The following is a 27,622-nucleotide window of genomic DNA, read 5'->3' on the forward strand; positions in this document are numbered from 1 at the left end:
GCCCTACCTCCTCATGGCCCCTTTCTCCTGTCACATCTTGTTCTTCCTCACAGTGTGTTAATACCAACAGTCTTGTTATTACCAAGAATTCCTGTCTGATGGGACTCCTGTCTGATTCACTGGCTCTACAGCCATGCAGATACCAGTGTTTGAGACACACATTGGGGCCCTTATCTTCTGGGATTCTACAGTGGGGAGGGAGATGCTCTTTTAAATCAGGAACGTGCTTTCCAGCCACTGAGTCCTCTGAGTGGAGAATATAAACAGCTGGCATGCCGTATCTCCAGCTGTTCCCAAACTCTTGCAGTTGCTTCCTGGACAAAGGGAGGTACAAACTGTGTGTAGTGATGGTCTTCTAAAGCCAGAGATTGCATGGAGTCATTCCAGGGGGTCTGCACTTGTTCCTGCCTGACACTGCACATCTTTGCCTCACCCTCAAGTGACAGTTGGTTTCTAATTGTGTTATTGCCTGTGTTTTCCACTGTGTTTCTCCACAAATCCAGAAGAGGCTACCACAATGGTTGGAGAGACAAAGCACCTCTTCTACGAGGGAATTGGTTGTTCAGCCTGGAAAAGAAGTGGCTTAGAGGTGATCTATTTGCAGCCTCCAGTAGCTGAAGGGAACCCACCAGAAAGACAGAGAGGGACTTTTTACAAGGGCATGTGATGACAGGACAAGGGGAATGGATCCAAACTGAGCATAGTTTTAGGTTAGGTATTAAGAAAAACTGTGAGGGTGGCGAGGCACTGGAGCAGGCTGTCCAGAGAAGTGAATGCCCCTTCCCTGGCAATGTTCAAAGCCAGGCTGGATGGGGCTCTGAGCAACCCAGTCTAGTAGAAGGTGTCCCTGCCCATGGCAGGGGATTAGAACTAGAGGATCTTTGAGGTCCCTTCCAACCTAAGTCATTCTAGGGTCCTATAAGATTTCAGCAAATAAATCTGTTCAAAATGTAGTGGATTAATATTTCTCCACTGTAAGAGCTCACTGACTGGGAAGATTGTACCAACGCATCTGTGGCTCCCAAAGATAAGATCCACATTTTACAAGTTTACATTCTGATAAATAGTAAAGCAGAAGTCAGTATCTGCATCAAAAGTATGGGCAGTACTTGCCAAAGACCTCTTTTTGCCTCCTGTTCATAATCCAATCTGAAGCTGATTGTAACTCAGGTTTTGCAGCCTATCCCCTCCAAGGCAGATCAAGATAAGATCACTGGAGTCCTTCATCATAGTTGAAGAGGGCCTCCTCCCAGCTATAGGTTACCAGGAGTGTGTTTGTGGCTGACTAAATTGTGGCTGGTTGGCTGAAGGGAATGTGCTGAGCTGGCTTGCTCAGCAGCAGAGTTTCTAGAGGAAGGGAAAAGCAGGTCTTGTCTGGAGAAGGACAAGCTCAAGGCTGGGGAAGGTAGAGTTATATCTCTAGGGGAAACAGGAGTAGAAGTTGGGGATCTTACCTAGCTTCAGTGTACCTCCTTGCCCCTTCAATGCTTCTAAAAATACCACAAAAGTGAGCTTCCTTTTAATAATTTGGTTTACATCATCTAAGGGCTATACTATGTCAGTTCTAATTAAATCAGTGTGTACTGCAAATGAGAGTCTTTCTCCCTAGTCTCAGTTGGAAGCATATCTAAAGATCTTCAGATGTCATTGTTATTTGTTTACTTCTCTCCTTTTCCTACAGGAGATTTGGAGGTTTAACTTTTCAGTTTCGACCAAAAGTAGCTGCAAATGAATAAAAACTTAGGTTTTATGAGTATTATAAAAGCGGGAATCATGGGGATTATTTAAGAGCCTTTCAGCTATATGTGGGACACACACAGATGATTCTACCAGAATCACTGGGGTAGAGAATGGTATCCCTAATGTGAGTTAATATTTTAGTATAATAATACAAATTTTCACTGCATTTTCTTAGCCATTTCTTATTTCAAAAAACAGTCTTAATTGTTTTCTCATGTTCCTTTTTACTTATACAACTACAGAATTATGCACTTTAAATAAAAGGGAATTTAGGACAGTTTTCAAAATGTTCAGAAATTGAACAGTCTGAGGGTAGCAGAGATCTGCACTCCTCAATAGAATAATACTTTGCAGTTCTAGTATACCAAATGTCTACTTACAATATGTTTAGTTCATTCTTACCTCATTACTCACATGTCACAGACCAGGAAATACAGAGAGGGAATTTGATTGATAGACTAATTGATTTACCAAATGTTAGGTAGAAATTGTTCCCTGAGTCTGATTTCCTAAACCAAATATTTTGTTTCAATTACAAGATCAAAGGAAAATGCAACACATGCTGATCAATGTTCAGATTCAGCCAACTCTGTAGAAGATTGTATCCATGTAGAGCATTAATGCAGTACAGACTGTGCTCAATGTTCCCTGGTCATACAGTGTGGCTCTGACTCCTTCTACTGGTTTATATTTGTTACAGATTTGCTCCTACTGCCTCTGCACTACTACAGATTTGTACTTTTGTTCAGGTAATGGGAGTTCCTACACTGAGTGCCAAGCCTTGGAATTTCTTGAGCCAATTCACTCAGGAGATTATTAGGTGTAAAAGCATTCATTTTCTGCTTAAAATGGCTGCACTGCCTGTTCAGTTTTCAAGAGCAGTGAGTGAGGAGTTAAGAATTCACATTTATCCCAGCCAAAATCTGATTGAGATATAGCTCATATAATTCAAATGGTTTATGCTGATGCCACTCTGAAAATACATTATTATTTTATGTATGGATATCTATAGACAAGTCTATCCACGAAAAGCTGTACTGGCATCTGGTACTTAATGGAAACCATTTCATTTGAGAGGCCTATGAATGATTATTGATTTTTCTCTAGCATTCCTGAAACAAGAGAAAACAATCCTGAATATTTTTGCCAAAGTAGTCAAAGTGACAGGCATCTTTAACATAATTATTGCATTATTATGATACATCTCATCCACTGTACATACAAAATAATGATTCCTGCCAAGCCAATGTTCTTTGTGGAGCAAACGTGGAGGTCAAATCCTGCAGTCTTGGCCTCACTGGAAGCATTATACAGCCTGGGTCATGCAAAGCACCACAGCCTGATGTACAGACCAGCCATGGCCATCTCCCTGAAACAATGCCACTGAAAAAGCTTTGAGAGATGTCATGCAGAAGACAATGTAATGAAAAAATATAGCATAGATTCTTCTGCTATGAATCTGGTGTGAATATGACAAAGATTACTAGAAGCTACTTGTAACAAAAGGGTTAATAAACCATTCACAGGGTAAAAATACAGATTCTAAAATCAGTCCAAAAATCTGGCAAGCAGACCAGTTTGGGAGATGTTCGTGTGTGTAGTACACGTGTGCCTGAAGGGCACCTTGGGCCTTTTGGAATAGGCATTTTGTTTTTGTGAGGCCCACTTCTTGGCAATGTAATCGAATGAATTTGCAAACTAATTTCTTTGCAGTGTAATTTAATGAATCTACAATCCCATGTGTGGGCAGACCAGCAAGTTACTAGAAGAGGGTGTAGCAGGAGTAAATTGAAGCACAAACATCCATCTGCTTGCCAGTATTGCCTGATGTGCACTTATTCCTTGGTGGAGGAAGGGTGAGTACCCAATGTTTCCTCTGGTAAATCAAAAGACAAACATTCCTAAAAGGACAGTGACAGGCAGCTGCCTGGCTCGATGCCCTGTTTATGGGAATTTATGTCTCCGTTTGAATTCTGCTGAGACCAGATGTATGCAAGGAGGGAGGGCAGGGATAGAGATTTTACAGTGATTTATTACAATGCAGATGGTGAGATCAGAAAGAGAGACCAAGGTATCTATCTGGCTGCCAGTTTTGTTTTTCTTACTTGCTAGGTGGGGTAAGAAGGAGAAGAGTCTTGAGGCTAGGCCAGATTTTCAGCAACTAAAAATCCTACAGTAGTGACATTCGCACTGTGGAAACGAAATGTAACCTCCAAAATTTTCCAAGTTCTGTTACACTTTGCTGAACTTATGGGCAGTGTATGTGGCAGCCTAAGCCCAAGTGAACTTAGACTCACCTTTCAGTTAAAATGCTCTGGAAATGCCTTTTTTTCTACACGCAGATTAAATTAGAATGGCTTTAAACCTACTAAAAATAGACTCTTTTCCCTTTTGAAAACATAAGATTTCTAATCAAAAAACAGATGCAAAAGTACACGGAAAGAGGGAAACTGAGATTGATGTATCTTTGGTTTAGGGAGGAAAAATAATATAATTCAATAAGACTAGCTTAAGCTCTCTAATTAAAGCTTTTTTAACATAACAGATAGGAAGTATGAGATCTACACTGAGATCCTGATAGTTGGTACAAATCAAAAGAGCTTGTGTTTGTGCCAGCTAGATTAAATGACAGGATGTGGTGAAGTACTGGGTTACTTTACATACAAAGCCTTATTTACTGAATGTATATATATATTAGGTTAAATGCATTTATATATGGAAACTGTAGAAATAAATTGAAAGCAATCTATCATGTGTAGAGTATTTGTTCTGATACTATTCTAAGACTGCATTTCTTCCAATTAGTATGTAAAGCTGTAACTTTTTTACAAAGTAGAAGATTGTGGAAGTAAATTGTATTAGAAATTGAGGTTTATTTTTAAATGCATTAGCATTCCACCTGTCTCACTTGTTAGCTCCTGTGCCTAAATTCAATAAAACCATATATTTTATACTCTGTTTTAGCAGAAACCCTAAGACAACTTTAGGAGTAAATTAAGCTTTGGACCCAAATTGTAGTTGTCATTTTAAAGTGTGTTTTAATATTTATTTATCTGTACAGGCCCCCTGAAGAAGCAGGATAGAAGGCTTTGGCTAACCCAGTGTGGTTGCTGTTACGTTTCTTGTGCACTCTTGTGCAACAGCAGGGTGTGGGAGGAAGGGAATGCAAACGTCAGGAAAACACTGCTGGATATAAAGATGGCACAGGCCTGTGCCATCACACACTTCTGCAAGGCAGAAGTGTCTGTCCCTCACATCTGCTGAACAGGCCACAAGGTCCCACCTGGTCGAGCTGTGCCAGAAAGAAACAAGGAAGGTTTCTGTCATCTCTGCAGGAAAAATGATGACCTAAAAATGAAAGGTTTAGCATCGGAGGCAACTGAAGTGGTTTCATTACCTGCATCTACCCGAATTTTGCCAGTGGTGGGTTTTACTGTAAGTAGACACTCCAAAAACAGCTGGGACTTAGGCAGTTAACAAGGAATTTACTTGAAGGAAGGCGTAATTTCAGCTGCAAAACGGTGAGAGTCAGTCTGTTAGTGAGCAACTGATACAATGTAATCTGGTAAACAGTCTGAGCTACTATTTCTGATCCACTGTCACATGAAAACGTCCCATCATGTCTCAGTTGCTGTTCTGTGGGCTTTACTGCCTTTCTGCAACCCACACGTCCTCTGGCTTCAGAGAATGTTTTCAATGTTTCATAACCTTAAAATCACAAGCAACCTAGGAGAGCTTGCCTGTGCTTATTCATGCTGCTGATAGACTTTTTCTACCGATGAAAAATATTCAGCTTCACTGCCATTCTTAAGAACCATATAATCATAGCATTGTTTAGAAAAGAATCCTTAGGAAAGATAATCAAGTTAACCCAGCACAGCCAAGCCCACCACTAAACCATGTCTCTGAGTGACACATCTACAGGGTCCTTTTAAATACTGCTAGGGATGGTGACTTCACCACTTCCCTGGGCAGCCTTTTCCAAAGCTTGATTACCATGTCTTCACCACAGTGAACAACGTTTTCCAATCTGAACCTTCCCTGGCGCAAGCTGAGGCCACTTTCTCATCCTGTTGCTTGTTACCTAGAAGAGACCAAGCCACAGCTGGCTACAACCTCCTTTCAGAGCAGTAAGATCTCCCTTGGGCCTTCTTTTCTCCAGGCTAAACAACCCCAGTTCCTTCAGCTGCTCCTTGTAAGACTTGTGGTCCACTCAGGACTGAGGCAAACAAGGTAATAAATACCCCAGCCTTTACCTTCATCCTTTGTCACTGTGTTTCCTCTGGCATCCAATAAAGGATGGAGATTCTCCTTAGCCATCCATTTGTTGCTAATGTATTTAAGAAGGATTTTTTTTATTGTGTGGCAGTAGACAGTATGGTGTCTGGGCTTTGGCCCTTCTAATTTTCTCCCTCCATAAAACCTCATGACATTTTTGTCCTCCTGAGTTGCCTGCCCCTTCTTCCAGAGGTCATAAACTCTTTTTTTCCAAAGTTCCAGTCAACACTCTCTGTTCAGCTGCACACTTTAGGACCCTTCTCAACTGTTTCCTCTCTGCTGTATTTCTAGCAGACATCTGGTAAGTTGAAGTTCCCCACAAGAATAAGGACTAGCAATTGTGAAATTCCCAGCTGCTTACAGTGTCTTTCATCTGCCTCTTCACCCTGGATGGATGATCTCTAACAGATTCCACCAGGGTATCTATCTTGTTGGCCTGACCCCCCGATTTTTACCCATAAAGGCTCAACCCTTCTGCCACCATCATTAAGCACTAGACAATCAAAACACTCCTTAACATACATGGCTACCCCAGAAGGAAGTCAGGGTTCCAATCCAAGGAAGCCAAGACTGTCAGCCTTGGGTGGCCTCTTGCACATTGACAAGAGTGGAAAGAGACATTGTTCTAGAAAGGGAGCCCAAATCTGTACATTCTGCACAGGCTGTTTTTACTCCCAAGAGTAACAGAAGAGGGAACTTACAGGTGCCTTCGCATGGTTCTGCACCCCAGCTACCTCTGCACATCCCCTGACATGGAGATGGTGACAGAAGATTTAACTAAGATTGTGAAGGTAGGGGAGTACTGGCAGGAGAGGGGAAAAGAGAGAAAAGTACTCTTTGAAGATAAATCTGTCCCAGAGGCTGTAGTTGTACTAAGCTAAACAGCAATGGGCTCATTCTCTGGCTCAGAGACTGATAAAATGTGGGACCATACTGCTAAATTGAACTTGTCTCCAAAGCAGGGCTGTCACACATATTGCCTACTAGAAGCAGCTCCTACTCATGCTACAGTCCTGAATCACATCAGCAAAGTATTGGATCAGTTGGCCCTGATCAACTATTTGAGACTGTAACACTGAGGAATACTATTGGGAAGAGATGCCCTGCTGTGATCACCTTTCTTGCAGGATCCTGCAAAACTTCTGTGACAATTGCCTCATTGGTGGCTGAGGAGGGGACAGACCAGAACGTGGGGCAGCTGTTCACTGTCCTTGAGACCCTGGATACTCTTGCAGCCATCAGGAAACACTACTCGACTTCCACTGTTCTCTGTGGGACAATGTTGTGCAACTCCCAAAGGCAGGCTGTGCTGTGAGAATCAGGTCCTCCCAAAAAGGCCAGCAAGTAATGGAAATGTTTCAAAACCAACGCTAGAAATGGTCACCATCACCAAGTCGCCAAATAGTTCTGGCCCAGATCCACAGAAATCCTATCTGGTCACTCCTCTGGGCTGAACCTGCACTGCAGGTGTGCTTTGCATTGCACTCAAGTGATACAGCTCTTGGCTCCTGCCTGAGTCAACAGCTGCCCTTGCTCACAGTACTGGGACTTGGGTTTGCTACTGCAAAATATTTTGCCTATATAAAGACTTTAAATACAAGCTAGACATACAGACTGTGGTCTGAACATTTTTGAGGAGTGGGCAGTTCTGTATAGTGCATGCTGCTGAAAACTTGGCAGTAACAGTATCACAAGCAAGAAAATGCAGGATGAATAATGGGGTAAAAAAAGCAGTAAATCAATGTATTTTCCTGGCACTTTGTCAATACCAACCTCAGACAACTTCATTACAGAACTGAATATGCAGGCGACGAGGCTCTTATAAATCAGCCAGCTTAACCAAACAATCCCTCCTCGCTATCAAATCTATTTGAAAGGAATCATTTGGGCAAGATGAGCTGAACTGTATTGACAAGCTGTGTCTGCCATCTCTGAAGGAATCACTGAAGAGGTGTCTTTCTTTTTCTGTGCAATTTCCCATCTTCCTTCTTTGTACAAATTCCATGATGTCCCTAGCAGAATCAGTGGTTGTGAAGAGGTGAGATCACAGCATTGTAGCATCCCATACAGAGTTACAACTTGCCTTACATTGCTTAAAATTCAGTCCAAGTCATGCATAAAGTAAAAATTACCTTTTTCTTCTTTTTTTTTTTTTTTTGTGATGAAAACTATATATTGTATGCAAATACTGACTCCATGCACAGAAACCTTGGAGGGCTGTAATCACCAAGGAACTGTACCAAATGGTAAATTCGAAATAACTATACTGGTGTGAAACAGAAAACCCAGTCCTGCTAGTTGGGGATTTGGGCAGCATCTCATTAAAAAAACACAAAAGCACAAACCCAAAAAATGTGTAACATGTCTCTGTATATGGGCTGCAGTCATGCCCATAAAGAAGATTTTTTTTTCTCCCATGAGCACGCAGGGATGGTTTGCGCAGGAAACAAGCGATAGCTGCCAGGCACATATACTTGTTAAATGTAGTCACTCCAAATTCGGTAGCACATTCCATTTCCTGGCCTTGGGCGAGGCAGGGGTTTTCCAGAGCACTCCTCAGTGCTGTGTCAGAGAGCATTTGGTCTGTGCATGACATCTCAGATGCATTATGATTTTATTTAGAACACACTTTAGCTCTGCAGGCTGCAAAGGCAAGGTGCCAGTCTTCAGCAAGAGGGGGAAGGACTATAAATAGAGCAGGCTGGGCTGCCACAGGCAGCTTTTGGTCTGCTTAAGTTTCTGGTTTAGCCTCGAAGAAGCAGAAATCCAATCTGCTGAGGAGATAATGCACAGTACAGGCGCAAGCAGCTGCTCTTCTCTGCAACCATCTTTCATTTTGTAGGTACACAGGTACAGCCACTTACCTTTAAGGAACAAGACACACCACCATCCATCTGTGCTTTCTTCCAGCTCTCATTTTTTTGCAAGTTCCTGCTATGCAAACTGTCATGTTCTCATTAAACCAGCTACTTACGAGGGGAACGCATTCCTTAATTTTCAAAACAAGACATAAAATTAATCTCAAAATTAAGTGCACAGAGGTAACGCACATTTCATATTTTTTGAGGCCCATGGAGCTTTTAAGAATTGTTTAATAGTTCTTGCTCTAAGTTGTATCCCATTAGGAGATCTCCCTGGAGATGTTTGAATAAAGAAGGGACATTTTGGTGCAGGACAAGTACGTAAAAATAGCATCAAGAACCCAGTCCTGTGCTCAGGAGATTTTTGTTTTCTTTTGCAGCTACCTACACCGAGAGCTTTTTCTTCCCTTACTCTGTCCTTCGCTCAGAGTTACTGTTAAAGAGAGAAGCCATATTTCCATCTATTTCCACTGCCTTTGACACCTTTCAGTGAGTATATTTTATTTACAGCTCAAAGCTAATGGAAGTCATCTCTGAACAGTGCATTTTAGACTCAAAGCACTTGAATTCTTTGAATTCCACACCTGAAAGCAAGCTGTAGCCAAGAGTGCAGAGTAATGGTTTCCCCTATTCCCTCCTACTGGAAGGCACCCTAAGAAGGACATTTAAAATAATTTCAGAATATGCTCTCTACATTACACCATGCACAAAAGGAGATGGGATTACTTGGGTAAAAAAAAATCATATACTAAATACTACACTTGTAAGCAAACCATCAAGTCTTAGGGAAGACAGCTGAATCTCATAAATCTTTGTCTTCCACAAAATATTTAGCCTACATTGCCTGTGTTTTCATCCCTGCTGGCCCTTGCTAAATCTGAGATACAAGAACCTAAGTTTGTAGACAAGTTAGAGGAGAGCAACAGTGACCTACTAAAACCAAGGACTTCCTCAGACACACTGTGTTTATGGTCTACTGGAATGTCCCTCCTACCTACCCTCTGCTACACAGGCATGAAGGATTTCTCCATTCCACAAAGTCCAGGGTTTAATAACCTGTCAGGCTGTCCTATACATTACTTCTCTAAATCTCTGGATATTTGAATAATATACTTTGCTCACATTAAGAAAACACTATATATAATTTTATTTGTAGAATATCAATTTGAAAACAGATATAAAAACAACAGAACATATAAACTTAATAGGAAACCAAACTAAAATAATAAAACAGTGCATTTTGCTCGATAGTTTAATTACAGTATGAGCTTCAACAAAAACCTTACTCCATTAAACCTGGATATTTTAGCCTTTGTTTTCATTTCTCTATTGTATTAAAAAAATCCTAAGTCACTTTAACAAACATTCTAATTAATAAATCCAATAACACAAGTAGTTTCTCTTGTAGTTCCATTGCATGAATGCACATGGACAATACTATATATAATAAAGCAAACCATTTAACAAGTGTGAAGAGATGTGCACTATGAATAAACTGAACACAAAACCAAGTGAATTCTGAAATCACTGAGCCATGTTAACACAAAGGCACATTTTAAGTGTAAATTCACATTTCTTAAAGGTTAAATTTTGTGCCCAGGCAACTTCAAGTCATCACAGCACAATCAGCCAAACAACTCTAACTGCACATATCTGAACTTTGAATAGAAAAATCTGGCTTCTATTTCTTTAATCCAGTTTTATTAAGAAAGAAATTAAATTAGAAATAGAAGAGCTCTCCTGCCCATATTTAGACTATATTGCTTTCCCATCAGAAATTCTAGTTTTCTTGTCAAATTTTGTTAAGCTTTGTAACTATCAGCACCCTCACAGTTTGGTCAAAAGCCCCACAGACACACAGTCCCTTTTTGTCAGGGCTCCAGTCCAGGCTAGAGATGGGCTGTGTTGACATAGTGACATTTTGCAAGAGACTAACAGACCCTGCTACTCCCATCTCAGATCCTTCCGAATCCTTCTTTGAGCGCTGGGCTGGGTACTGACTGCCAATGAGAAAAGTAAAACAAAAACAAGTACTTAGGAATTTATTGATACAAACTTATCATCATCATCCTCCTCTTTATTTCCTGCCATACAGATAAGGCAAATAAAAGTCTTTAAAGTAACAAATAATCACATTCAGCTATATCTACACTGCATGCTTTAGTAGATATTTCATGAAAGAAAAAAGGAGGTAGGAAATTTTGAATCCTGACAGCCCTATCCTATAGCTCTTCATTTTTTAAGTGGTTGGCTTTTATCACAGGCAGAAAAATTTCATCACAACTATGCTTCTGAAACTTAATGCATCAACTTTGTTGCATTTAGGACAATTAAATTATTCTTCCATGTAATTTAAGGAAACGTAAACGTAAGAATCATTTAGTCAAGACTTTTAAAAGTCTTCTCAGATGTAACTGCTACCATATGAGAATTTTAAGAAAGCCACTTTTTCCCATTTATCACCTTGTTAACCAAGGATATAATTAGATCTTCATTACATTACAACAACAAGGGCAAGATTCACCTGTGCTGTCATATTCTGTTAGGGATTAATTCAAGATTACAGATCAAGTACTGACACTGAAATCACCCGTTCTACTGCATTTGTAAGCAATAATGTTAACCAGATATTCTGAAGTTGGAAGCAGGATCCCACTCACCATTTTCAGAAAGATTATTTCTTAAAACATTAAATGGCTGGTTTCTTATTCCTGCCTGGAGAAGTGATCACTTACTATTTCCAAAGATGAAGGCTCCCAGATCCTCCACTTGTCATAAATATATCTCTGTTCTGTGGCAGGTGCCGAACCTGCCAGATGGTAGATTTTTGTGCCTAATAAGAAGAAATAAGCATTGTACAGAAGTCATTTGGGGATGAACTTCATAGGAAAGGACACAGAATCTTAAAACAGAGATCACTTGTATGAAGAGTGCCCAGCCTTCCTATAGTGGATAGTTAATTTCACTATATGGTATCTCTTAAAATCATTACTGGAAGGGAATGTGTTACAAACCTGTGCAAACACAACACAAAGTCAAAAAACTCAAACCTCAACAGGGCACTAAGATAGCAACAGAAATCACTTAGGAAAAACCCCAACACATCCTCTGACTTAATGCTTATCTGTCTGAAAATGACCACAAGGAAAAGCTTAAATGCACTAAACGAACATCAACTTCTATTTTCATATTTTAGTACAAAATTATTTATAAATAAATAAAATAAATTTATTGTTTTATTCTAATGATGGTTTGTATACATTTCCTGAAATAGTTCACTGTCGGGACCTGGGCAGCCTCCTTTGGACCTGACAGGGACGAATAGGTGTCTGATTTTTAATACTGACACATTGTTACACCAATGAGAAAGTTGTGAAACACACATGTAAAGGGGACAGTGCTGGGGAAGGAAGGCTCTTTGGTTTCTGGCCTCTCAGAAGGTAACGCCAGCGCGGGCCCCTCCGCACAGCTGGGCCGGGCCGGGCCGGGCCGGGCCGGGCCGGGCTGGGCTCTCTGGCGCAGGGCTCGGGAAGCCGCCAGGCCCCGATTTCGGCCGGGCCCCGATAGAAATGGGGAGGGGAGGCCCTTGTGGCTTCTGAGATCCTGGCCCCAACCCCAGCGTGGCGAGGGAGCCCGCGGGGCCCCCCGGGACAGCGGCTCCGGGCGGCCGGGCCCATGCGGCCTAGGGCAGACAGAGCCGGACCCTGTTCCGGCAAGGCCCCCCACCCTTGCCTGCCGGGCACAGGGGGAGGAAAGGCCATCAGCCGCCGCTGGAACTGAATGAAAAGCCAGACAATTGTGCAGCCAGAGCAGCCACCACGTTTCTCGCTTGGCCCCTGCTATCTTGGGCCAGCCCCGCAGTGCACCCAAAATACTCCACCCCAACTGCTCCAGCTGCTGCCCAGGCAAGGTGTTCACCCTTTCACTGCCCAGAATGAGACTTTGAGACACTTTGTTCTTTCTCCTGAGTGAAAGAAGAGGACCGAGATGAAGATACACACAGAAACAGCATGAAAACGCCAAGGTCTGACAAAAGGAAGAGTCAGGTTCCAGATGAAAGCAACTGATGGAGATGCCTCACTCTTGGACTGAAATTTCTTTTTAAGCTGGAAAAGAGACTCTTGTTTCTTTATAACTCACAGAAATGCACTATGGCGTGGATGAAATGTTCTAACTGTAGACATGAGCAGAGGCATTTGTATTAAAGTAAGCACATATTGAAATGGCTGTGATCCTATGAGAAGTTAGAATAGTGAGAAGACTCCTGCTGCCCCCCAGGAAAAAGAAGAAGAAAGACCTCTGTTTGCAAAGATGAAGAGAGCTTTTGTTTGAACTGTTATAATCCTTAAACTGATGTGCCCCGTAAGTTGACATGGTTCTCGATAACAGTTGTGGGAAGACTGTCAGTCAAGGAAGGAACTTTTACACAGTGATCAGATTTCCATTCTCCCGAGCAGCTGATCACTGTGACATCGAATCCATGAGAAAACTGTTTTCTTGTCTCCACAGACTGAAGAGACAAACTCCTCTCCCAAGTAAAGTCGAGAAAGACTACTTTTAGAGATGGTAAACTGACTGATGTGTTTCTGTATGTTGCCAGTGTGAAAGAAAAAAGTTGTGGGGGGGAGGAGAAGTTTTCTGAAAGTTTTATTCTGATTCTTATTATTTTTTCTTATAGCTTCTAGTAACAAAGTTTTATTTTGTACCCTTTAAAGTTTGAGGCTGTTTTACCTTCCTCCTAATCCTATCTTCACAGCAGAAAATGAGTAAATAATTCTAGTGGGTGCACTAGCCATTTAGCCAACACTACACCCACAACAATGCTGTAAAAAAATTCTTTGATTCAGAATGAAGTACCTTCAACATCTTATCTGCTTTGAATGATAGTATGGAAAATATTAAGAGATACTAAGTTGAAACTCAGACTATTCTAAAAAAAGGAAGTCCTAAAGAACTTTACCACAAAAGTGCCTTTTCTTGAATTATCACCAGATTTTGTTCACCCAACAAAAACCAAAACCAAACCAAAAAACAAACAAAAAAGTTTTATAAAGTAACCCGGTCATTTCTTGCATATTTGTACTATACCTGTAGTAATTTGACAGCATGAATTTAGAAAGTTTGTATCTTATTAAGAAATTCTCATTCTACCCATACCTTCTCTGAAACAGATGCAAAACCTTTGGTTGGATGCTGAGTTCTCATATCAAAAACATGGAATTTTCCCTCAAGCGATGTTGCCACCAGCTTATTCATATTAATATCTTTTCTGTCAAACTCCACACTGCAAACCTGGATATAAAACAAGATAAATTCAGTCATGTAATTTAGCCACTGTTAAAAAAAATAATGGATGTTTTGTGATCTGTAAATATGTATTAATCATTTGTTATTTCCACAATAATATCATACCAAATAGGATAAAACAAGTTCATCTGAAAACATGAACTGAAAAATACTCTATCCTGTCCCAATCAAGAATGTGAGGGGTACAACTTGCTGAACCTAAAGAAAATTATTCCTTGGTACATTCTCAGCAGAAACATCTTCTGGGTTTCTCACAGACAGAGTCCTTTTAATTTTTCCATCCTACATAGGAGCTGGAATGAAAAAGACTTTTATGATTTCCTTACCCCATTCTTAATGTTGGTCTCCCATCGTAGTGACATGGTTTTTAAGTCAAACAATTTAATGTCCCCATTGTCATATCCAGCACATACAACACGTTCCTCTTGATTGTAAGCATTGCCTGGATGCAGAGAGAGAATTAACCAGGAAACAAAAAACCTCTGTAGCCTGAACATTTCGGAAGTCCTAGGCCTGCAGTTTCAACTTACATTTATACAACAACAACAAAAAGTTACTGTTGGGATATCAAGATGTGGTGAACCAGATGGTTTTCAAACCCAAAGGGTCTAGAAAACTCTTGTGTAGGACACAAGCAGCTTTGCTTTCTCCAAAGAAAAATGCAGAGCTCACATCAAGCATTACTGTTTTCTTTAATTAGCTCTTAAACTTCAAGGGTCTTCTCTTAAATTAACTCCTTAATGCTGGGTAGCTGGAAGTACACTACAACAGTGATGGGCTCCCTGTACATGGCAATATTTACACTCCTTCAAGGCCAAACAGCTGGATATATTCTTTTTACAATCCTAGGCACATAAATAAAGCTTGCACAGCTCATCTGTGAAACCACAGAATCATCAAATCATTTAGGTTGGAAGAGACCTTCAAGATTATCAAGTCCAACTACAAATGGTGACCAAAAGTGATTAGAGAACAGGTCCAAAACTTAACCATCACAAACCCACAAAACTAGTTTATTTTGAAGAAAAAAACCCACACATAAATTTAACAGTGTAGAAAAGCAAAACCTGCTACTTATGCATCCATACAAAAGAAACTATTCCATAACATCCTGAAATACATTGATAATCATCAAAGCACAGTCATATGAGAAGGAGGAATGGTCATGATCTGATCAATTACCAAATGCCACAGTCCAGCAGTCTCTTTTGCTCTCCCCCTGTACAGGTTCCATATTAGCCACAGGAGTGTCATTCTGCCTCGGGTCCCACACCTTCACAGTTCCTGGGAAAGAAAGACAATAAATTTTGTGTTAGGAATACACTGCCATACTGTGCTCACCTTCCCAGGAAAGCCCTTTGCTTTTCAACCTAATCATTCAAAAGACAGGAGCAACTCTTTCAATTCTAGAAAGCCTCACTGCGTTTTGTGGATATAAGAACCACAAAACCAAACAGAAACAGTTAAAGCACTTGTTAAGGATATATTTTCTCTAGCTTATATTTTACATTTATTCCGGTTTGTATTCCTTCTGTCTCATGCCCAATGACAACAGTACCTCTTGCTTATCTGTGGCTTCTAGAAGAATTAGAGAAAATTGGTCCCAAGCAAGGTTCAAAAGACAGTGTACAAAGAACTAGTTGCAACAGCTTGTAACTAGTTCAGATGGCAGACCATGCCCTGCCATCAAGAGCTTGCAGGCTCAGAGGAACTGGAAAGACTTGCAGAGTTCACTAACTCACCATCTCGACTGCCAGTCACAATTTCTGGTGCACCTTCCCCAATTCCTAAGCCACCTACACCATCTATACTGTTTATGATTTCCTTATGACCTTTCACAGAATACACTGGTATTTCAGGAGCTTCTAAATTCCTAGGCAAGAAAGAAAAAGAACAGAAAACATGGCATTTTTCCTTGGCACTCAGGATTTCTATAAAAATGAAAGGAAAAGAGCACAAATCGTAAAAGCTCAGATTAATGGTGAGAATAAATATGGATATCAACACTAAGAATCATGAGTCTGTCTTCGATTCCTTCTTTAGCTACTGCTTTGGACTGCTATGAAAGGTTTTGCTGTGTTCTGGACTTCCCTGTTTCCAAAGGCATTTGTGGGATTCCCCACAGCAACCGCTTAGACCCAGTTTTTATGCGGGGCTCAAAAATGAGTCAGATTAAAATACTCCAATTAGCTTTACTTTCAGTAGGTCTATAAAATAACTTGATTCATTGATCCCCACCTAGCTCTGACTAGTGTTCTTTATGGTTCTTTCCTACTGATTCCCATTGTTCAAGAATCCTTCAGAATTTTATTTTACATTTCAACTAGTAACTGTTCCATGTAATTCTTGCTATTCCAACAAGAACCTGTAGTTCCTTGATATAGGGCAATATAAAAATAATGATGATAATAAACTATCTCCCTTTGATATTACTACTTTATTTGATCATAAATTTACCTAGGCATTAATTACACAAATAATTCAGACCTAGAGGAAACATTTGAGATTTCAAGATTAAAAATACATATTTAATCTAAACAAGAAGTTTAGGTTGAACACAATCTCTTGGTTCTACTCATGCATCCAATTCAAAAGCCTCCTTTCAGAGGACCTGAAGCTCACAGAACTTTAACAGGTTTTTGTAGCTGCACACAGAAGATGAGAGTGAAACAGCACTGAATTAAACACAGTGCAGAATTCTGTGTTGTTTCTACAAAACAGGCATGGTCCAAATACAGTAGTCAGCAAAGCTTGCACTGGGTCCCAACCATGGGCAGCCTGGAGAGCATGTCATGCAAAAGCCACAAACAGAAACCTCTGTTCAGACAGACATGGACAACGTTAAGCGAAAACACTTCCAGAGAATATCTATGCTTACCATATGTTAAGGTTTCCATCGAAATCTCCTGTAGCTAAGTATCTTTGCTGCAGAGATGTAGCACCAAAAGTTCCACATTTTATAGGTTTGGGCTTTTCAATCTTTTAAAGAAAGGAAATGTCTGTGTCAGCACAGGGAAAAGGCAAAAACACCCACAGACCACCCAGTTCTCGGGATGCATGGGGGCAAGTGTCAGCGAAACACACATGGGGTATTGGGTGCAAAATACTATGAAAATGCTGTCAAAGGCAAGCTACACTTTGAATTCAGTCTTTGTGCACAGAAAAGCAGAGGGTCCAGTTTACTGGTGTAGAAGAAAAGCACTCTTGTGGCCTGGTGGGGCCTTATGCACCTCAGGAACTGCTATGCCTCAGAAGAAGCAAACACTCAAAGGTCAATCTGAGAGAAAAAAACCCAAACAAACAAAAAAGCAAATAAACAACCAACCAACCAACAAACAAACAAAAAAATCAAAAAACAATCAAAAACCAAACACACAAACAAAAACCGAAACAAAAAAAAACAAACCCAAACAAACAAACGAAGAAAACAACCCAAACCAGCCAAACACAGGCAGAAACCAGAAATCCATAATGAAACACATGAAAACAACCTACAAAACACGGCAGTAAATAAAATCGCAGAATCGCAACCCCAGGTTGGAAAAGACCTGAGATGGTCGAGTCCAACCTATGACCGGCCACCACCTTGTCAACCAAACCACGGCACTGAGTGCCAAATCCAGTCTTTCCTTAAACACCTCCAGGGACGGTGATTCCACCACCTCCCCAGGCAGCCCATTCCAGTATCCAATCACCCCTTCTGTGAGGAAATTCTTCCTAATGTCGAATCTAAACCTCAGCAGCTGAAGTCATGTCTCCTTGCTCTGTCACTAGATGTCTGGGAGAAGAGACAGACTCCCACATGGCTCCCACCTCTCAGGGAGCCGTGGAGAGCTGCAGGGTTACTCCTTATCGAGAAACCACAGGGTATTTCCGAATCAGCACATTTAACACACAGATCAGCTCCTGTTTTTTACCCCCGGGCTCTAGGCAGCCGTTCCCGCGGCGGACCGCGCTCACCTCCCGCAGCAGCTCCAGGCGGGCTCCGTGCAGCTCGTACAGCTGAACGATGCCGGTGCCGCGGGCGGCGCTGCCCAGGCACAGCAGGCGGGCGCTGCGGGGCACCCACTTGCAGTCGAACACGGTGTAGCTCAGCGCCTGCTGGACGTGCGACACCACCTGCGGCCGCTCCGCGCCCACGGCCGCCGACATGCCGCATCTCCCCGCGCCGCCCCGCCCCGCCGCAGCCCGACGGAAGCGCCGCCAGCGCCTTCCCCTTCCGGCGGCACCGCGCGTTCCGCCGCCAGCATGGAGAGCCAGGCGGGGCCGGGCGGCGGCTTCACCAGCGTCGTGTCCCGGCGGAGCCGGAGGAAGCGGCGGGCGGGCGGCGAGGAGCCGGCGGCAGGAGCTGCCATGGACACGGCGGAGCCGCGGCCCAGCAAGCGGCCGGCGTTCCCGCCCGTGGCCGCCGAGGCGCTCGGGGTAGGCGGGGAGCCTGGGAAATGACGCCCGCCGGTTCTCCGCCGTCCCTGGCCTCACGGTCTCTCGCTTCCGGCAGGTTGGGAAAGGTGAGCTGAGGAAGATCCCCGTGCCGGCCAACAGGTACACGCCGCTGAAGGAGAACTGGATGAAGATATTCACGCCCATCGTGGAGCATCTGCAGCTTCAAATCAGGTTCAACTTGAAAACGAGAAATGTTGAGATCAAGGTAAGGGCAGCAACTTCTCCTGCCTTCCCCGGTAACTGGAAGAGAAGGTTGTGTGCAGACCTCATAGCACCTTCCAATATCTGAAGGGGCCTCCAAGGCACTCTTTGTCCGGAACTGCAGTGACAGGACAAGGAGTTATGTGTACAAATTGAAAGTTTAGTGTGGATGTTAGGAAAAATATTTTTTTTCCTGTGAGAGTGGTGAGACACTGGAATAGGTTGCCCAGGGCTGCCTTGAGCAGCCTAGTTTAGTGACAGGAGTCCCTGCCCATGAGACTAGATGATCTTATGGTCCACTCCACCCCCTTACTATTCTATGAGTCTGTCTCCTGGAAAGCAGGGCCTCTCCTCATGGGTGTTCATGGTCCACAGATTAAAAGACTAGATTAAAGACTAGAGAAAAGTTTTAAATTGCACATAATGCTTGGAAAAATGGAAGCTGTGTGGTGTCACCTCCTCGTGGATCAAATCTGGCAATTATTGCTTAGAACAAATAGTTACTGCAAGTAAAATCCAAAAATACAAATATCTTCCAGAAGGAGCCAGCAGAAGCTGTGGGAGTGTTCAATTTTTGCAGGAGAAAGTTATGTACTATAGCATTAAGGAAGAATTTTCATCCATGTCTTAGATACAATTTTGTAATTCAATGTTTTTCAGCTATTTAAGGTTACCAAATACTTACCTGACACTAAACTTAAAGTATCTTTTAAGAGGGCACTGAATCTTCTAATGCCTTTGTGGCAGACGATAAGAGCCCATAGTTTAACAGCATGTGACTTTTCTTTAATGGACTGCACTGGAATACTTTAGGGGACAGACACCAGTATAAATCTTGTAGATGCTCATTCTTTATCCTTATTTCTCTTGAGGAATGTTCACACTAGGAGTTTTTAAGGGCGTATCCAAAGTTTTGACATATGTATTAGCAACATTGACCTATGAGATATTCTGATGTAATAGTGAAAATACAACAGGAATTTTGCTTCCTAACCCTGAAATGTTATCACAAGTTTGATGGCAGGAACTGGAGGAAAGGTAACAGAATTATCCCTTATTTACACTTCTTAGAAGTAACTTCAGGGGAAAAGTAGGGAGGAGCAGGAACTCTTGCAGTTTCACTCAATAACTGTGCAGGAGAAAACCCTGGGATTTTAACATTACTTTTTTATATGAAATCATGTCTGGTGAAAAGCAAGGGAGTTTTGTTCTTAACATAGCTGATTTCATTTTGCCCATACCCATCATGAATATAAAACTTTGAAATGAGTTTCATTCACCTGCTAAGGCATCTTTAGAAGACTGTCATTAGAGTAACTCTCCTGACCATCACCATCCCTCTCTTTTTTTCTGCTGTTTGCTGTTGCAGTTTAGTTTTTGTTGGTTTTGGGTTTTCTCCACCAAAAGGGTTCTACCCAGTCAGTGGTGGCATGGATTTTCAGCAGCTTTTCTCCTCTCCAAGCACAGGCTGATCTTTTAAGTTCTGCTCCTAAATTGCCTGGTCTTAATTTGCAAAAATAACTTCTTGTCTTGCAGACTTGCCAAGAGACAAAGGATCTCAGTGCTCTGACGAAAGCAGCTGATTTTGTGAAAGCCTTTATACTTGGATTTCAAGTAGAGGTGAGTCTCCCAAAAACCAGATTGTGAGATGGCTTCAGTTTGCTGATTTGTCCCTGGCCTCTCTGAAAATTAGAGTAAGAAATAAAGAAAAAAAAATCCTTAGGTGGTTTTCTAGAAATTAATGCTTTCTAGAAATTGTGACTGGAGTAGATAGTCAGTGTTTTAAGATAATGCCAGATAAAAAAGTAGCCTTCAAACAGCACATAAACAGAGGACATAGGTGGTGTGAGACAAGTATAAAGCAATAATCTGTCTCTGAGGTACTCTGCACTGGTAGAGACTGTTCATTTTTCTTAAGCCCAAGCTAATAACCTCCAGTCTGTGCAAAACTCACAGAATAACTAGGTCCGAAAAGACCTTTGAGATCATCTAGTCCAACCTATGACTTTATCAACGAAACCATTGCACTGAGTGCTACATCCAGTCCTTTTTTAAACACCTCCAGGGATGGTGACTCCACCAGCTCCCTGGGCAGCCCATTCCAGTGCCCAATCACTCTTTCTGTGAAGAATTTCTTCCTAATATCCAGCCTAAACTTCCCCTGGTGCAGCTGGAGACTGTGTCCTCTTATCCTGTCACTGGTTGCTTGGGAGGAGAGACTAATCCCCACCTGGCTACACCCTCCTTTCAGGCAGTTGTAGTGAGTGATAAGGTCTCCCCTGAGCCTCCTTTTCTCCAGGCTGAGCCCCTCCAGCTCCCTCAATCACTTCTCATAGGACTTTTGTTCCAGACCCTTCATCAACCTTGCTGCCCTTCTCTGGACACACTCGAGCATCTAAAAATCCTTCTTAAACTGGGGTGCCCAAAACAGTACTGGGCACAGTACTCAAGGTGTAGTACTTGGCCCGAACAGTGCCAAGTACAGGAGAAGAATGACTTCCCTGGTCCTGCTGGCCACACTGTTCCTGATACAGACCAGGATGTCATTTGCTTTCATTGGCCACGTGGGTACATTGCTAGCTTGTGTTCAGTAGCTGTTGACTGAACCCCCAGGCTCCTTTCTGCCTGATTGCTGCCCAGCCGTTCTGTCCCCAGCCTGTAGCACTACAGGGGATTGTTGTGGCCAAAGTGTAGGACCCAGCCCTTGGACTTATTAAAGCCTCATATTGTTGGATTCAGCCCGTCTGTCCAGGTCCCTCTGCAGAGCCTTCCTGCCTCCAACAGATCACCACCTGCACTTGCAGCTTGGTGTCATCTGCAAATTTGCTAAGGGTGGACTCAATCCCCTCATCCAGATCATCATTAGATACTAAATAGAACTGGGCCTGATGGAGAAAACAAACACAGTTTTTCAGTGTTGTAGGCATTGCTCCTTGCACTAGACCTGTACTGGATTCACGAGTGCAGGGGCATCCAAGCCTGTGTAGGGTTCCCTAGATGGAAATATTTGTATTGTGTTGAAAAAAAGTGGATTTAACTTTAGCTAGGGTTTTAGGTAGATTTGCTAGATTATGTGTATAAAGAGAACAGCAGCTTTCAGCTGTGGTACTGGAACAAAATAACTGCTGATAACAGATCTCCTGCTCTTTTAGGATGCCCTTGCTCTCATCAGATTAGACGATCTTTTTCTGGAGTCATTTGAAGTTACAGATGGTGAGTATTTTCTGCTGCAGCATTCAAGAAGTCATGTGTGCATCCTGCTAGTATGGGTTTGTTTTTTCTTTCCCCTTGCTCCACTTGTATCAGTTGCCCTCAAGGATCAGGAAAGCCAGAAACATCTAATTTTATGTAGCACTGGGACTCCTTGGAGTCCCCTGTAGAGCAGAATCTAAACCTGATCTACTTCATTTCTACCAGTGTTAACTGGTGCACTTTGACTCCATTTCCTCAACACGAAGTGCATTGCCTTCCTCTGCAGTTCTGAAGGAGACTTTGGTGCACCAGAAACCCTATGTCAGCACTGGATGCAGTGTGCACTGCTAGTCAAAAAAAAACTGAAATCCAGATGGATCTGTGTTGACCAGTGAAGTTGCTTTCATAGTGTGAGCTGTTTCCAGCAACTTGACCAAGGGAAGTGTTAACAGGAATATACTGCTGTTACCCTGGGCATGCTATTCTCATTTCAGTCAAACCTTTGAAAGGAGATCATCTGTCAAGAGCAATAGGGAGAATAGCAGGGAAAGGCGGAAAAACCAAATTCACCATAGAAAATGTGACCAGGACACGCATCGTTCTTGCTGACGCGTAAGTACAGACTGACTTCCTCCCAGGCAAAGCACAACCCCTCAGCTAATCCATGGCCTCTGCCAGGAACAAAGGTAACTTAGATTTTATCAAACTGCTGTAGAGTAGTAAGAAACAATATTTAAGAGAATATTTATTGAACACAAGTTGACCTTTTGTTGAGAATGACAATTTCACCAGTGCACCTGGAATTCATTCCCCACAGCATAAGAATTCCTTCTTATGAATAATCAAAGTTTAGCTCACCAACACAGCAACATTATCCTCCTAAAGATGCTACACTGTTAAATTGCAAATTGTAAAGTCTATTTTAAAAGGATTTAGAAGTGCACAGGTCTTACGTTGTAAGTTTTGTGGGTTTCATTTGGGGTTTTTTTTGTTTACAAGTGTAGAAATGAAACTAGTACACTGATACAAAATGCCACATTTATCTCTAACCTCCACTTCTCTTATTAACTGTGTAATCTTCTAAGTTACTTTCCATTAACTACTGCTACTTCACTTTTTACAGAAAAATTCATATTTTGGGATCTTTTCAGAACATTAAAATGGCACGAACAGCAATTTGCAATCTAATTTTAGGTAAGTCCTCTTATCTTCACTACATATAGATCTTGCAGTTTGAGAAACTGCTTTGTGGCTCTTGCCCTCTTCCCTGTCCTGTCGACACCTAGATTTGGAGTAAATAGCTTGCTGGCAGTTGGTTTGTTGCTCTTAAGAGAAAAATCTGCAGGGAGAAGCAGGGAATCCAGGACTTGCTTACTGGCTCCAAAACCTTCACCACATTGCAAAAAGAGGTTCTGCATTTTGATTTAGCTGCAGCATTCCCTAAAGGGTCTCAAAAGCCAAAGGGAACAACCCACTCTGAAATCAGAGGTTGAGCTCTGCACTTGCAGTAAGACAGGGTGACTGACCTTGACCATCCTTCTCACCCTTTGGCTTAGTTCTCCACTTTTAACACAGGTGTGAGCACATCACATCCATTTTTGTGAAAGATTACCTTGTTTCCTGACTGGATTTGTGCCTTCTTCTGCAGGAAGTCCTCCATCCAAAGTTTATGGCAATATTAGGGCAGTGGCCAGCAGAGCAGCTGAGAGGTTCTGAGCTGCACCACTAAGGACTGGGGATGGAAGTCCAGGTTCCTGGACACACAAGAAGCCAAGAGCTACATGAGCTGTCAGATTTCTGCTGGAAGCCCAGAAGAAAGCCAGGACTGTTTGTGCAGTCTGACTGCCTTTGGACATGTGGTCTGATTTGAACATACCTAATGTTTCTGTCTAGTCATTAAAAGGTATTCTAAATTGTGCCTGTATCAAAAGTCCATGATTTTACTTGAACAGCCTCAAACAAAAACCTGCTTTATTACAGATTTTCTGAACATCAGAGTTAAGAGGTTGCTTCTTCAGAAAGCCTTGGTGTTTAATGTTTTGAGCCTAAAGGAATTAGCAGAGTTAAGCATTTATAACCACACATCGTGGTTTAATATCTTCCTGAGAAAAGGTGGAGTCAACTGGAATGCAGAGATCAATGGCAGGCTGTCCACTGAGCCTTTGCTGCTGGAACAATGCATCACAGGAACAGAGTAAGATGAAAGGTAAGTAACATATTTGAACTGAATCCTGAATCTGTGCATATATAGATTTCTTAATTCCTAAAAATTATCTGTCAGGACAGTCTAGTAATCCAAGAGCCACCAGGTTAAGTACTTTCCAGTGTACCAGAGCACCAACAACTGTAAGGTCCTGTCTGTCTCCTTAAAATGTTACATAAGTAGCACAATGCAACAAAAGTAGGGGAAGAAATTACAGTGGCCAGTGCCAGTATGAATTAAAGATTGACCTTCTTCTCCTAAACTTGCCAGGCAACTTTCTGCAAAGTATCTTGTAAAATAATTCAGTTCAGGCTCAGGAATGAAAGCAAACTGAAAAGAGATTATCAAACACACGAGCAAATTGAGTAAGCATTTGGGTCAATGTCCAAGTTTCCAGAATAGCACTTCACAATATGGGATTATCACTACAGCCAAACTGATTCAAGCCTTCAGCTGTCAACACATTTAAGACTTGCTGGCGTCAACACACACTGCTTAGCAGTCTGAGCTATACAGGGGACAGCGTGCACATTCTAGGCAGCTCCAGGTGCACCTACTTTGTTTTCTCTTTGTTGGCTGCTTATGTCACTTATTTCAATTGGCTTGAAAGATAAGGGAATGAGGCAAAAGCACACAAAATTAATGTTTCCCCTATATTAGGTGCACACCGATGCTGACCCAAAGCAGAAGAAAGGAGAGGGCAGCACCCAGAAAGTACAAATACCTACACCCAAAGAGCACAACACAGAGCTGGTGTGAAGGGCAAACGTGTGCAAGGAGGGCTGGTGTCATCAGCACAAAGCTCAAACTTTTTCTGAGACAGGAACTGGCCTTTTATTCTCCACCGACATTAACGTTAAGGTGGGTTGGCTTTTTTTTTTAAGCCACTTTCCACAGGGATTTCAAACACAGTACGTTATCTACCTTGACCATTTAAGCAAAGAGAACCAGATGTGCCTTTAAACAACCTCAACGTGTCTTGAAACACTGAAATGAACTATGGAAATGTTCAGCAGACTGGACCCTGTGGAGTTTTTCAGTAAATCTTAATAATCGAGGAATAGACAAAAAAATAGGAACAAGTTTTCTTCAGAGCAAGGTGCAGAGCAGCTCTAAGGTGAACAGGAAAGGTACTGAGCACCCCAGCCAAGGTTCAAATATTTTATTTTGTATTCATACAGTATGAAGGTTCTTATAGTTCCCACAATATATGATGTAGCATGCAGAGGAAAAACTAAACATTCAACATAAATGATTTTTCCCCACACAAACTGAAAAAAAAAACCTCATCCCTCCCCTTCCAGTCCCCCCTAAGGAAATAACATTAGCACTAATTCCTATAATGCCAGCCAAGATATGCACAAGCAAGAAAAACTGAAAGCATTTGCTAAAATGTTTGTAACAAATACTTATGTACAAAAAATTCACAAAAGACTAATTCCCCCTTGAAGCAGAGCACATGGCAGTTGACACTGGACAGATACAACCACTGGCTGGGATTATAAACCACGTACTGATCCAGAAGAAGAAAAAAGTTACATGTAGTGGAGATTTTTGTTTTGAACATTAACATTTACCAAAGTTTGGCAACATTATCTTTTTAATTATGCAAATTATGTAAACAAGAGGAACATTTCAAATCGATCTACATGCAAAACTTCATGTCATGCAAGGACACTAAGCACCTGGATTTCTCTCTCACAGACAGAGCCCATGATGTGCAGCACTCAGTTGAAGGAACAGCTATGGCAGACAGGTGCTCGACTGAAGAGGTTCAGACAACCTGCACTTTCCACTGCTCATTATAAAAAAAATGTTTTTAAATAGAAAAACAACTATACAGGAAAGATGTACTGTCCTAAAAAAATCTAGCAAATGTTTTTCTTCCAGCCAATAGTACCACTGCAAAAAAGGGAAGGGATGATATAAAGTTGAAAACATGGCTCGCTACTTTTATATCCCACAAATAGATCAAGTTACCTTCCAATACAAATTATGATATGGACAAATCTAGAAAAGAAAAAAATTCTCCAGGAAAAGAACTGGAGAACTGCAAGAGGTATAAATTTATAGTGTGAAGTTTTCCTTCTCTATGGCATAGGTTAACAAGATTTCCCCGCTGTATGAATCATATATACATATATATATAAAATATTACCAGTTATTTAGCTACCTGTAGTATTTTTTAAATGCAAGGGGGAAAACTATCATGGGTGAAACAACAGAATTTAAGTGGCAAGAACATTTTATAATCTAAGTACTGTATAAAATAAGTAGATGGGAATCCTGCACAATTATGTTGATCCTACTTTCATTAAGCTAAGCACAAGAGAAAATAATGAATGCATCTACCACCTTAAGCAGCTGTATCTAAACTGAACCCACAACAGCAGAGTTGTCTTGGCTTCAGGACAGCTGTAACTGATCCGAATTCCTGTGTGACGGAATCTAACAGCCATCAAAGCATTCCTCAGTCACTATATGCACACAAGGACTAGTTCTTGGCAGTAGCATTAAACTATATTCTCATATTAAGTAGAATTGTACTAAGTTATTTAGCAAAGAGACACAGTCCCTGGTAATATATTAACAGGTATAAATAAACTTAGTCTCCCGTGTTACAAAAAAAAAGTAATTAAGGTGATTTAATAAGAAGCAATGCTTTGTCAGCCATTCAATATATAGAAACATCTGAACAGTCACAGGAAAAGAGTTGACCTAAGACCCAGTTAAAATTTTACATTCTTCTACTATATATATAAAACTGCGTGAAATAAAAGTAAGGATGTATATCCATATATTGAACTGTTAATATTCTGCTTGGCACTTTGTACTCTAGTTTTGTTTCTGAATCAAGTATATTAAATTAAAGCCCACCTAGCTACTACATATAGAAAGCTACATATATATCTATATATAAATACACACACACATATATATATAGATAGATATTTCCTTGTTATAAAAGATGAAGAAAAATAAATTAAAAAGCCAACCCCTTCCCTTTCTCCACCACACTGATATGCTCTTTCCATCTTTGCTGTCCTTCAGACTTTAAAGTGCTACACTGAGTTATTGAGAGAATAAAAGTTCAATAACACTTAGTTGGCTTCATGAGGCTCATGTTGGAAAATGTGGCTTCACAGAGAAAAATACTTCCATTTAAATACACAGAGAGCATTGCTGGACGTCTGGAGCAGATCTTCAGAGATGGAGAAGAAAGCAAAAGTGTTGGGTGGTGCCCTAGAGAGTCACACATCTACGACCATTTTTTTGTGGATATCTAGGCCTCCTACAACCTAGGAGAAAGATAAGATTCAGAAAGGTAAGAATTGAAAGTTAGCAAGGTACAAAGAACATACTCAATAGATGCACTGAGGTCAATCATAAAGGCAGT

The 27,622-nt window shown here is 41.5% G+C and overlaps 3 protein-coding genes across 3 annotated transcripts in view; 1 reads left to right on the top strand and 2 right to left on the bottom strand.

The window, feature by feature from the left end:
• Positions 1-10,002: 10,002 nt before the first annotated feature.
• Positions 10,003-18,386, bottom strand: DNAAF10 (dynein axonemal assembly factor 10). The gene is made up of 8 exons (XM_014892848.2): positions 18,147-18,386; positions 17,065-17,165; positions 15,929-16,059; positions 15,369-15,470; positions 14,513-14,628; positions 14,037-14,171; positions 11,615-11,712; positions 10,003-10,879 (listed from the first exon to the last, which is right to left on the bottom strand). Exons 1-8 carry the CDS (start codon positions 18,336-18,338, stop codon positions 10,672-10,674), a joined length of 1,083 nt encoding a protein of 360 aa, XP_014748334.1. The 5' UTR covers positions 18,339-18,386; the 3' UTR covers positions 10,003-10,671.
• A 4-nt stretch (positions 18,387-18,390) lies between these two features.
• Positions 18,391-23,938, top strand: PNO1 (partner of NOB1 homolog). The gene is made up of 7 exons (XM_014892849.2): positions 18,391-18,608; positions 18,685-18,834; positions 20,367-20,450; positions 21,983-22,043; positions 22,517-22,634; positions 23,146-23,216; positions 23,671-23,938. The coding sequence occupies exons 1-7, from the start codon at positions 18,435-18,437 to the stop codon at positions 23,736-23,738; spliced, it is 726 nt and encodes a 241-aa protein (XP_014748335.1). The 5' UTR covers positions 18,391-18,434; the 3' UTR covers positions 23,739-23,938.
• A 1,434-nt stretch (positions 23,939-25,372) lies between these two features.
• The window catches only part of PPP3R1 (protein phosphatase 3 regulatory subunit B, alpha), a 38,590-nt gene continuing 36,340 nt past the window's right edge, over positions 25,373-27,622 (bottom strand). The window contains exon 6 of the mRNA XM_014892850.2: positions 25,373-27,524. Coding sequence (XP_014748336.1) covers positions 27,477-27,524 — 48 coding nt within the window. The 3' untranslated portion in view covers positions 25,373-27,476. The remainder of the gene's footprint in view (positions 27,525-27,622) is intronic.

This window comes from Sturnus vulgaris, chromosome 3 (genome assembly GCF_052056855.1).
Source record: "Sturnus vulgaris isolate bStuVul1 chromosome 3, bStuVul1.hap1, whole genome shotgun sequence".
Lineage (NCBI taxonomy): Eukaryota > Metazoa > Chordata > Aves > Passeriformes > Sturnidae > Sturnus > Sturnus vulgaris.

Bases quoted from the DNA above. Each gene is read 5' to 3' on its own strand.
- DNAAF10 (XM_014892848.2), bottom strand. From the start codon at position 18,338: ATGTCGGCGGCCGTGGGCGCGGAGCGGCCGCAGGTGGTGTCGCACGTC. The intron at 15,471-15,928 runs GTGAGTTAGTGA...TTTCTTTCCCAG, and splicing joins TGTGACTGGCAGTCGAGATG to GAACTGTGAAGGTGTGGGAC. The intron at 11,713-14,036 runs GTATGGGTAGAA...TCTTCTTATTAG, and splicing joins TTGCATCTGTTTCAGAGAAG to GCACAAAAATCTACCATCTG.
- PNO1 (XM_014892849.2), top strand. From the start codon at position 18,435: ATGGAGAGCCAGGCGGGGCCGGGCGGCGGCTTCACCAGCGTCGTGTCC. The intron at 18,609-18,684 runs GTAGGCGGGGAG...CGCTTCCGGCAG, and splicing joins TGGCCGCCGAGGCGCTCGGG to GTTGGGAAAGGTGAGCTGAG. The intron at 22,635-23,145 runs GTAAGTACAGAC...CACTTTTTACAG, and splicing joins CGCATCGTTCTTGCTGACGC to AAAAATTCATATTTTGGGAT.